Consider the following 9,983-nt stretch of genomic DNA (forward strand, 5'->3'; position numbering starts at 1 on the left):
CGATTCAATTCACTATTAAATCATTTCAATATTATACGAACGAACTTGTAAAAAATACAAACCATGATATAAATCGCTCGTAAAAATTAAATTATATGTATAAATATATATAATATGAACATTTTTCCCAGCATCTTACAGTCGTTCTTATATATGTATAAAATATTTAAATATATATAAAATACTTTGCATTACGCCGGTTAAATCAGACTTTAAAATTCCCAAGACTCCATCCATCGCAAAGAATGCATCAAGCTCTCCGGATCCATCGCGGAAGGTCCGTCCATTCCATAAGCCAACGGCGAAAACAGATAAAAACTGCAATTAAATTTAATCAAAGTAGTAATTATCTCGGTAATATCGTATCTTTTATTATAAAAAAAAATAATAATAATATTCCATCAAAAAGTTTTAATTTTTCAAAATTGTTAAAATTTTACGGAAAGATTATAATTAGAATGAAAAGTGAGCTTTTACCTGTATATAGTACCGGAGATTACAATTCCCAGCGTGACATGGTAAATCGTATTTCCCACTTTACCGGGAAGCAACAATAGGAGGCATTCGATAATGTGATTCAATATAATTCCAGTTAGCATGGAACTGTAGAGTAGCGCCGGGAAGTAATGATGGAAATACAGCACCCTAGTCATCGCCCAGAACGGTGCGTAATGCAGGATCCATCCGAGAAAAAGCCACTTACCGGCATGCATAATCTTGCCGCGCTGCTCGAGAATGACGGCATCATCGACGCAACCCCGTTGTTCACGCACGGACGCGTGAACGTAAAGAATCACGAATATCGCGAGAAAAACTATATTTCCCCACCAAATGACGGGATTGCCGAGCAGATATATCCTTTGATTGTTTCCGGAGAAGAATTGTCCCTACAGATTAAAAATGATTTCTTCAGGATTCGCCGCAAAGAGCTGAGGCTCGTGCGATAGCTCATAAATCAATAATTTACTCTGTAATTTATAGGCCACTGCCAAGGTCGCGAGGATACCTCCCCCTCTTTCACTTTCAAATCTGAATTTCCTTGCAGCATTACAGCATGCGATTCCAGGAATCTGTTAAGGAATCCCGGCGCGTATACCCGGAAGCTGACATTTGGTACTAATAAGAAATTAACATTATACGTCGCCTGAGTAATAGATTCTATCGTAGCTTATATCGCTCGCTTACATTTGGCATACTGATTGTCTTCGATATTCCATAACGCGTTCTTGTCTCTCATGTTGGGGTTGCAGGAAACTTCTTGTTGGCTGTATCCCCTATATTACAGTTAAAAATTCGTCGTCACGATAATGAAAAGTTATAGATAGATGAGCTATGAAAAGATTTAACGTAATTTCTATCTCTGCTAACCATTTCGGCAACGTTTTACCGCTACACGTTAGCGCGCAATGATGAAGATAATGTACGAATTTTAATTTACTCGTCACGGTTTCCACCACGTCACCATTTTGTCCATTCATTATCAATACTTTCCAGATATCATTAGCATCGCCCGTACCGTTCTGAAAGATGAAAAAGAAAAAGGCGATTGACGAACAAATCGAGCAATTACATTGGAATATTGATCACCTTACCTCTCCGTATCCTGTGACTTGGTAATGTTTCTTCGATATCGGCGCGATCTCCTTGTGCGAATGTAAATTCCGCCTCGTAATAACGTGCTCCAAGCGAACGAGATCGCCATGTTTGACTAACTCCGGCTCGGACGGTATCGCGTCCATGTCGAATTTCTTCACCAACCATAGATTATTATCGTCCTTGTGGGAATAAGTTGTGATCTGACGCAATCAGATACGTTAGTTAGCACTATTGCAGGACACTTTATCTCATTTAAGGTCGCCTACTCATATCATTATCTGATTTTGTCTATCCTTATGTTTCTCTTGGTTGAAATAAGATATATGCATCGTATATTTTGACAGATGATGTAAATCCATCACTCTATCTGGGATCAAAGTCTCCGCATTTTTCCCCTTTATATGTATTATATATAGTATTCAATTATATTCAAGAACCTGTTGCTGCCTAGCGCCGACTCCCTCGGGATACAAATGCCAGTGAGAGTGCAAGTAACCGCCGCCTGTGCGATGATTTTTTAATGTGATGGTGGCACCATACGCTAATTGCCGCGGCATCGTCGCGTTATATAAGGAATTCCCTCGTAATAATGACTGAAATTCGGAACTGTAGAACCCATCACCACTTCCGCTAGATAAAATATAAATGTCTAAATTGTGTAAATCAAATATTAGCTGTTTACACACATGTATGATATTAATTTGCATATATTTGCATATATGTATAACACATAAAGTATTCTCAAGGATAAGGAAATATTAATATTCAAGGTATTCTATTTTAGTAAGAATAGATGATGATGAGGGAGTACCCTCTAATATGTCGATGCATAATAGTTTTCCTTACCTTTTATTCAAAACGGAAAGATGAATATAAAAAAATAGCATGTAAAGTAAAACCGGTAATAGGATGAGACAAAAGCATCGTGCTAATAAATGTTTCCCCACATAAGACTGCAAAAAGCAAATCAAAATCGTTCTTTGGAAACTTCATTAATTATTTGAAGTCTTACTAATTATTAAATTAATAGCATGTAACATGTAATATTGATCATTGATATTGAGATCAATTCAGTAAAGCAAGAACGTAAAGCTTGCGTTATTTACGACATTAAAAGCCTTAAAATTGAAATAATTTTCGAAAATTACTTACGATAGATTTGGACAAATCTCCCAATTCTCGCCAGAGCTCGTACGCGGTGTAAAGACCCACGAGCAGAACGACAAATAGCCCGACAAATTTCACGCTGATCGTGCACGCGAGGGAGGCTCCAGTAAACGATAACCAAGACCACCAGGATCGCGTGAACGGCCGATCCCGCAGCGATGCCACACGCGCCATGCCCCACGTTGCGCACATCATAAAACACAATAGTATCGGATCTAAGAGTATATATTGATTTAACGTTAGCAGTCCTACATCTGAAACGCAAACAATTAATCGTTATTTGATTCTCGAATTGTAAATTTGAATTTTACAAGAATGTTATAATTCTTACCAAACAGAATGAAAATAGCAGAAAGGGCAGAGGCACGAATCGATTTGGTAAGATCCCATACAATGAGATAGGCTAAAGGGACAGTGGATGCACCCAGAATTGTACAAAACTAAAAAATGTTTGCAAATAAATTATTATAATTTTAATATCCCAAATCAAACTTCAAATATAAATCTTGTACCTTTTGGTATATTTTGTTTTTCATTTTATAATTGAATTTAATCAACTTACTATTCTCATACCGATGTAATTGACATTCTCAAATTTATCTCCTGGTTTTTCAAAGGCAAATTTCCCATCATAGCCTGTCATATATCCAGACAGAGCAATGAGCATCTAAAATTAAGTATATCTCTTTTTGTATATTTTAAATATTTTAATGTGATTACATTTAATTTGACTTTTTTTTTTTTTTTTAAGAAAAAATTATGTACCTTTCCCAAAGGTGGATGTACATCAAAGAAGAATGTCCTATTTATATACCAACTGCCCATTTTACCAAAATGTGTTTCATCCCAACTGAAAGCCAGATACTTTTTTAGAATTTTGTGTTAAACCAATGAATTATAAGTAAAATTAACAGAATGCTTAATCCATCTTACCATACATGTTCAGGTTCTGTTACTTTATAAAATCTGGTGATTAAAGTAAGTACAATTATGCCTCCAAACATGAGCCACCAATCTCTGCAAGTATAAAAGCAAATTATAATTATATCATAATTATTTACTCTTTTCATGTTTCAAATTAATCAAACTTATTAAGGAATAAAAATTGATCTTTATGTGTTCTCTAAATAATATTAATTACTATTATATTGAAGAACGATATTTTTTAAGAGGGACAGAAACAGGATATAATCGACTTAGGATATTCGTCGAGAGTAGGATTATAACTGCGATAATTGCAATTAAAAATTATAGTTTCACATACGTTGCACTGTTTTTCTTTTCGTTTACTTCCGCGTTCGCCGCATTTTCAGATTTACAAGTAGTCTCTTGGCTCTTCATACTTTAATCTGTAATTGTGTATTTACTTAAATTAAATATATATTGATTCATTTAAATTAAACCGTACAAAAATTATACAATCTTTCCGTCCTCTCAAAAGTGCTAAAGAGGTAAATAACAAAAAATAAGCATATACAATTGACACAACTACTCCCACATCATCGCGTCACAGACGGCCAACTGATCGTTTCTGCATGTGAATGAAGCATGAATTACACACGTAATATAGTAGGTATAGTCCATATGGAATTTCCTGCCGCGTATTCAGATCGCGCGACATCCAATAGAAGAGCTCGTTTTCGAATATCCCCTAGTTGACGACATTTTGTTCCTAAAGAAGACGTTTTTCTATTGGATGTGTCCAAGATCGCGCGACGTCAACTACCTGCCTCTGCTGACAGCAAGCGTTTGTTGTCGAGGCGACGATGACGTCGTCGAAGTCGCGTGCACGAGAATGCAGGCCACTTGCGGATCCGTATATAGAATGGAGGTTACGAGGAGAAATAGGATGCCCTGAAAAAAGGGTCGTTCCCGTTGCCTCGGGGTCGAAGCGGACGTTAATAGAATCGGTCACGGACAGATGCGGATATCTGTGTCCCATTGAGTCTTTCCTAAACACGGGTGCGGAATTTCTTTCTTGAAAATTCTTCCGATGACTTTTGTCTTCTCTCTTCTGGAATATTAATTAGTATATTATTTTGATAATGCGCTTACGCTATAAAATATTCATTAGACTATTATATTTTATCTGTTTATAAAATAATAATTTATTCATATAAGAATCTTAAATCTTTTCCATATAAAAAAAAAAAAAAAAAAAAAAAAATACAAGCGCCCTTAAAACTCTTTCTTTGATAATTGATAAATCATGTTCTACATATGTTATAAATAGAAAATGTGATTTAATAATATGGCTGAAAAAAATATTTAAAAGCAAAATTTTTAATGCTTGTAAATCTTTATTATTTTTCAATTATTCTTAGCAAACCGATGACAGAAACCAAGCAGATCTGCATCAATATAACCAGATATATATCAAAGTATGTCAATATTTTTAAAAGACGGCAGATCTTCGCTAGTTAATAAAGAAATATATATGTAACAATGCAAGATCTCGAGAAATCTGAGAAGATCAAAGAGAGAACCGGGGATCAGGTGGGACACGGATATGCGCACGAGAGGGACGCACATGGGAATGGTTATTCAGCATAACGCGGTGGGGATAAAATCAGACCGAAATATCGTTTCGGAGCGGAAAACGATGACACCGTCGCCACCGGGATGCCATTCCCATTCGAGCCCGCGCAAACGAGTTCTCCACCACGTCGAAAAACTACGCGGTAAGGACACTCTTTTCGCAGCCCTCCTTTCCTAGCGACTGTTTGTGCTTCGATTCGCGGTCATTTGTCATGTCAGTCGCACCTGAGCCTGAGCGTGCGCGACAGACATTGCGAGGATGTCGCAATAGATTAATAAAACTTCCACTGCGGCAATCCGCGGAAAACACTCTCTCTGCTGTACTTGTATGTACAGTATACATATGTGCTCATAACTATATCTATTTATAGAATATATTTATAGATATATGATAGGAAAAAAAAAAAAATATATATATATATATATATATGTATCAAATGAAATTTGAATACCTTATAGAAAAGATTTGATTGAAAAGGGTGAAACATATATCAGAAATAAGTACATTGATTAAGGTTTATGAGTTTACAGACATAACTTATTAGCTTGAATTTATATATAGATATTGGTAGCTATATTGCATGTAGCTATTTTTATTTATAGGATATATAGTGTATAAGATAAATAGATATATATATATATATATTAAATAAATGTTAAATAAAAATTAATGCAAAGAAATTATATAAAATATATCTATTTTTTATATTATATAAAATATATCTATAGGAAATATGCATATGTACAATTTTATATTGATTATACAAAATTTATGTATTTTATACATTAGCAGTAATGTAAATGTAATTTAAAAAAATTTACAGTAAATGTAATTAAAAAAAAAATTGAATATTTTTGAAAATTTTTTTTTCCGTAATAATTTAATAAACTATAGAAGATCTGGAGTAAATCTTTTTTATGTTACTTTCATAAGAAATACTTTTTTATTAGAGAAGTGATTTTTTTTTAAATTAGAAAATTATGTGATATTTAAAACAAATATTTAAAATATGTATTTAGAGACTAGACTTATATTTGACTGTGAAATAATTACAAAATAATCTAATTTTGATTGCAGGCAAGATATGATGGAAAGCAATGCTAAATACGTAGTGATACCTCTCCACCATCGGCCTGATTTGATCAAAGATTGTTGTAAGTTAGTTAATTCTGAATGGCCTCGAAGCGAAACTGCACGGTGTGTTATGTTCCCCTTAGTTCTTAAAGACGGTTCAGAAAGAAATAGGGAGGATGTATCGACAAACTCATAACTTCTATGTTGTTATATTGCAGAATGAAATCTCTGAATGTATCTTGCGATGATTTTCCCACGTGTCTGATTCTGATTAATGATAAAGACAAGGTTCTTGGACATTGCAAAATATCTCTGGTTGGTAGATTGAAAGTTAGCTGCTTCATAGAATCCGGTAAGCAAAAACAAATATAATGCATGTATGTAGCATTGAAATTAATTAATTCGGACCATATATGAATTGCATATGAATAAAAATAAATTCGACATATAACATTTTATAATAAAGAACCTACATATTTATATTTCAGTTGTAATCGACTATCGGTGTAGATCTCAAGGATTAGGATCTAGATTATTGTGTGGCGTGGAAGAATACGTCGCAAGGAAGGGTCTGAAAAATATATATCTAAAGACAGACGGTCAGGAAGTGTTTTACTATAAGAATGGATACAAGTTGTGCGATCCATTCAAAGCATATGGCATTAACGACATCATAACCGCCAGTCCGCCTCTCGGCAAAACAAAATTCAAGGAGAGGAACGCTGATCAATCCGCCGGACAGCCACCACCGCCGCCACCACCCCCGATGCCGGCGTTCCAATTATCGAAATTTTTCGACACGCGAATGCTATCCCAAAAAACGCACATGGTAAAGAAATTAGGATACTAAAGCGTTTTTTTTATGTCAAAATATCTCAGCACGTTTTCTTGTTCTTGCTAAACGTTCGGGTTCACGTCGATTGAAACTAGACGGTTAAAAACAAGTACGAGATATTAGTACGGAATCGAGTAAGACAAGACAGAAAAGGATAAATTATAAAACAGAATAGGTAATTTAATATATCGTATTTTAGTAGAGCACTTGAGCAGTGTTTTGTCCAGATCATACTCGTTAGTGCACATTGATTAGGCAAATCATGTCGGATAATCATAAGGCAAATAAAAATGCATTTGACTTTTCAATTTAGCCGAGCAACATGAACGAAATACTGGATACTATATTTTAAATTTCGTTCTTATAACACATCTATAAAGTGTGTCACAGAATTTTCTCTTTCAGCTATTTTTATAACTCTAATTTATAATAATTAGTAGATAGATTTATTCTCTATTTTTTAGTACAATTTATTTCATCAGACTACGCTTCTATATTTATTTCAAATATCACGCTTTCCTTATCTGTGTTGTCTTCCTGTGACAGAACAATACAAATACGCTTTTTTCCATCCAGCTCATGCAATTTGTATCAGTTATATAAATATTAAACTTATCAAATGTGATAACACAATTTATATACAAAAATATATATAATTAATATATTTACATATACATATATATAATTAATATATTTTTCCACTAGAAAAACAAATTGCATGCATTTCATTATTTATGTATACCTGCATTTCTTCTCGCATCATAAAGTGTTAGCAATACCACAGACTTTTTGGTAATACTCCGGTTTCATAAGACACTCGACGAGAAACGCACCCAAATCGTGTTTGGAGATTACGCGACCAGGTGAAGAATCGAATGTGACAGTATACTTTGATTTTGGTGTATCTGAAACGTATAAAATTGGTGAGATTTCTCGAGAATATCGAGAGGACTGACATCCTCATTCTTTTTACCTGCTATGTGCGGCGGCAATATCGCTACCCACTTCAGTCCACTTTCCTTGATCATGTCAAACATGCGTTGATGATCTGCGTTCAAATCCTTAAATATAGCAGGCACTGCTTCAGGTTTGTAGAATAAAAATGCTGAAAGCAATAGACATTTGTAGAAAACCAAGTATTGTATAAAGTATTAAATAATTAAATATAGAAAATCCTAATGTGTTAGAAATGCCAAGAAGATATTTTAAAGCAATTCAGTATAAAACAATATATGTATATATTTTGTTTTCTGGTACAGTAGATAATATTTTTTATTTTGTCATTCGTAGGATTTTATTTTTTTACAATTATACTTTACCAGATAGACATACAGAGATTAGTTCAACATTGTGTACTTTCATAGCATCTATTATATTCTTTAAGCCTTGGGATAATACAGTAGTAGGATCTAAAAGTAAGATAAAATAGATATAACATGTTACTTTATATTATAATAGTAAGAGGAACTCTATATATGTATAAAATAAAAATATCTGTGTACATACTCAAATCATTCCTTGTTCCAAGAACTACAACAACAGCATCTCTAGCATCTACCGCTTTTGCAACTTGCTCTGCATTAGTGACATCTCCAACGACGGATTCAATTTTACTTTTAAGATTTTCAGGAACTTTGGCTTCATCCCTTACAAAAGCTCTTACATCCAGATCTGGATAATAATCGATATAAAAAAATACATATATATAATATCATGAAAATAAAATTTAAAAGCTAATGTCATACATATATATACAGACAATTAGTGCTATATAAATCTTATTTATATGTATTTATTATAAATGAGAAAAAAATATATATATATTAATTACATCGCTTCAAAATCATTTACTCAGTGTCTCGTGTCTACACATGATTTTATATTAATTATATCATTGAATTATTTTATATAGGTGCACTTTAAGCATTTCAATTTGGAAAAAAGAAAATGATATCTCTCTCTTGCATGGATCATCATATCACTCTCAAATTATTCAAAGAGAAGTTTTGAGGCACGACACTAATTATATGCAATTATCGCATCCGTAACAAACAGAATAACATTATCAGCGGCGCACTATATTATTATCAAGAGTCGGAGGCAAAGAATAAAAATGTAAATTCCGCGATCACACATGTAGTGGGCTGGAAAATTTACCATATTCGACGGCCGATCTCAGAGAGCACAGGCCGGTGTTTCCGGTAGCACCAAATATCACGATTCGCTTCATCTTGCTGATTGATAATGCGTTATCATATAACCCCACGCGCGATTATATCTATCTCGCTGGACAGAAAATGACGAATCATTTTTGCATACATCTTGGGGGAAGGCGAAATGTACCATGTACGCCGGCGTAACCGGCGAACGCATTAATTGCACCGATAGCAATGATAAAACATTCAACACGTGACGTGTGTTGCTCTTTCTTACGTAATATATATAATTTATCGTTCGCTTATTCAAGATGTGACGATATATGCATATCATTTTTTTTTTTTTTCATGCATAAGATTTTATCCACAGACTTATTTTTTGAGTTTAACATTGTGTCACAAAAAGAAGATAAAATATATATTTTACTTATTTATTAATATGTTAGCTTGTTTAATATTTTATCTTAATATTGTGTGTGTGTGTGTGTACTAAATATTATTATCATATTTATATATATAGCACTAATATATATGTCATCTGTATATATGTGCATGACATTAGCTTTTAAATTTTATTTTCGTGATATTATATTTTTTATATCAATTATTACCCATA

At 33.5% G+C, this 9,983-nt stretch overlaps 3 protein-coding genes across 13 annotated transcripts; 1 reads left to right on the forward strand and 2 right to left on the reverse strand.

Annotated features, from left to right (window-relative positions):
- Positions 1-8: 8 nt before the first annotated feature.
- Positions 9-5,604, reverse strand: Twisted (Protein O-mannosyl-transferase 2). 6 transcript variants are annotated; one of them, XM_070310314.1, is made up of 17 exons: positions 5,339-5,604; positions 4,494-4,777; positions 4,325-4,435; positions 4,028-4,112; positions 3,697-3,780; positions 3,529-3,613; positions 3,326-3,430; positions 3,095-3,203; positions 2,749-3,017; positions 2,443-2,549; positions 2,034-2,226; positions 1,593-1,796; positions 1,369-1,520; positions 1,186-1,274; positions 968-1,116; positions 478-887; positions 9-318 (listed from the first exon to the last, which is right to left on the reverse strand). In XM_070310314.1, the coding sequence occupies exons 4-17, from the start codon at positions 4,102-4,104 to the stop codon at positions 213-215; spliced, it is 2,139 nt and encodes a 712-aa protein (XP_070166415.1). In that variant the 5' UTR covers positions 4,105-4,112; positions 4,325-4,435; positions 4,494-4,777; positions 5,339-5,604; the 3' UTR covers positions 9-212. The 6 variants fall into 6 exon arrangements, with proteins under 6 accessions (XP_070166415.1, XP_070166416.1, XP_070166414.1 ...); XM_070310315.1 differs by lacking the exon at positions 4,325-4,435; XM_070310313.1 differs by lacking the exon at positions 4,325-4,435 and having other exon boundaries at positions 4,490-4,777.
- Positions 4,525-8,927, forward strand: Naa80 (N-alpha-acetyltransferase 80). 3 transcript variants are annotated; one of them, XM_070310329.1, is made up of 7 exons: positions 4,525-4,725; positions 5,088-5,144; positions 5,216-5,444; positions 6,380-6,499; positions 6,595-6,728; positions 6,865-7,205; positions 7,307-8,927. In XM_070310329.1, the coding sequence occupies exons 3-7, from the start codon at positions 5,386-5,388 to the stop codon at positions 7,367-7,369; spliced, it is 717 nt and encodes a 238-aa protein (XP_070166430.1). In that variant the 5' UTR covers positions 4,525-4,725; positions 5,088-5,144; positions 5,216-5,385; the 3' UTR covers positions 7,370-8,927. The 3 variants fall into 3 exon arrangements, with proteins under 3 accessions (XP_070166430.1, XP_070166429.1, XP_070166431.1); XM_070310328.1 differs by having other exon boundaries at positions 5,088-5,444; XM_070310330.1 differs by having other exon boundaries at positions 4,530-4,725; positions 5,088-5,444; positions 6,865-8,925.
- LOC138941039 (flavin reductase (NADPH)) lies at positions 6,201-9,604 on the reverse strand. 4 transcript variants are annotated; one of them, XR_011448108.1, is made up of 7 exons: positions 9,369-9,603; positions 8,718-8,882; positions 8,531-8,620; positions 8,185-8,316; positions 7,954-8,116; positions 6,850-7,302; positions 6,201-6,711 (listed from the first exon to the last, which is right to left on the reverse strand). XR_011448108.1 is itself a non-coding variant. In XM_070310334.1 (6 exons), exons 1-5 carry the CDS (start codon positions 9,439-9,441, stop codon positions 7,971-7,973), a joined length of 606 nt encoding a protein of 201 aa, XP_070166435.1. In that variant the 5' UTR covers positions 9,442-9,603; the 3' UTR covers positions 7,325-7,748; positions 7,954-7,970. The 4 variants fall into 4 exon arrangements, 2 of the variants coding, with proteins under 2 accessions (XP_070166435.1, XP_070166433.1); XR_011448109.1 differs by having other exon boundaries at positions 6,299-6,711; positions 6,850-6,947; positions 9,369-9,604; XM_070310334.1 differs by lacking the exons at positions 6,201-6,711; positions 6,850-7,302 and adding an exon at positions 7,325-7,748.
- Positions 9,605-9,983: the final 379 nt, after the last annotated feature.

This window comes from Polyergus mexicanus, unplaced genomic scaffold, assembly GCF_030449975.1.
Source record: "Polyergus mexicanus isolate NDT 795.1 unplaced genomic scaffold, iyPolMexi1.0 SCAF_18, whole genome shotgun sequence".
Classification (NCBI taxonomy): Eukaryota; Metazoa; Arthropoda; class Insecta; order Hymenoptera; family Formicidae; genus Polyergus; species Polyergus mexicanus.

What these genes read in the sequence shown, in the direction of transcription:
- Twisted (XM_070310316.1), bottom strand. Translation starts at nt 4,104, where the DNA reads ATGAAGAGCCAAGAGACTACTTGTAAATCTGAAAATGCGGCGAACGCG. An exon ending in AAGTCACAGGATACGGAGAG is followed by an intron (nt 1,521 to 1,592) that starts GTAAGGTGATCA and finishes TTCATCTTTCAG; the next exon opens with AACGGTACGGGCGATGCTAA. An exon ending in AGACAATCAGTATGCCAAAT is followed by an intron (nt 1,117 to 1,185) that starts GTAAGCGAGCGA and finishes ATTTCTTATTAG; the next exon opens with TACCAAATGTCAGCTTCCGG.
- Naa80 (XM_070310328.1), top strand. Translation starts at nt 5,386, where the DNA reads ATGCCATTCCCATTCGAGCCCGCGCAAACGAGTTCTCCACCACGTCGA. An exon ending in CCACGTCGAAAAACTACGCG is followed by an intron (nt 5,445 to 6,379) that starts GTAAGGACACTC and finishes TTTTGATTGCAG; the next exon opens with GCAAGATATGATGGAAAGCA. An exon ending in CCTCGAAGCGAAACTGCACG is followed by an intron (nt 6,500 to 6,594) that starts GTGTGTTATGTT and finishes GTTATATTGCAG; the next exon opens with AATGAAATCTCTGAATGTAT.
- LOC138941039 (XM_070310334.1), bottom strand. Translation starts at nt 9,441, where the DNA reads ATGAAGCGAATCGTGATATTTGGTGCTACCGGAAACACCGGCCTGTGC. An exon ending in GAGATCGGCCGTCGAATATG is followed by an intron (nt 8,883 to 9,368) that starts GTAAATTTTCCA and finishes ATTATTATCCAG; the next exon opens with ATCTGGATGTAAGAGCTTTT. An exon ending in TGGAACAAGGAATGATTTGA is followed by an intron (nt 8,621 to 8,717) that starts GTATGTACACAG and finishes TCTTACTTTTAG; the next exon opens with ATCCTACTACTGTATTATCC.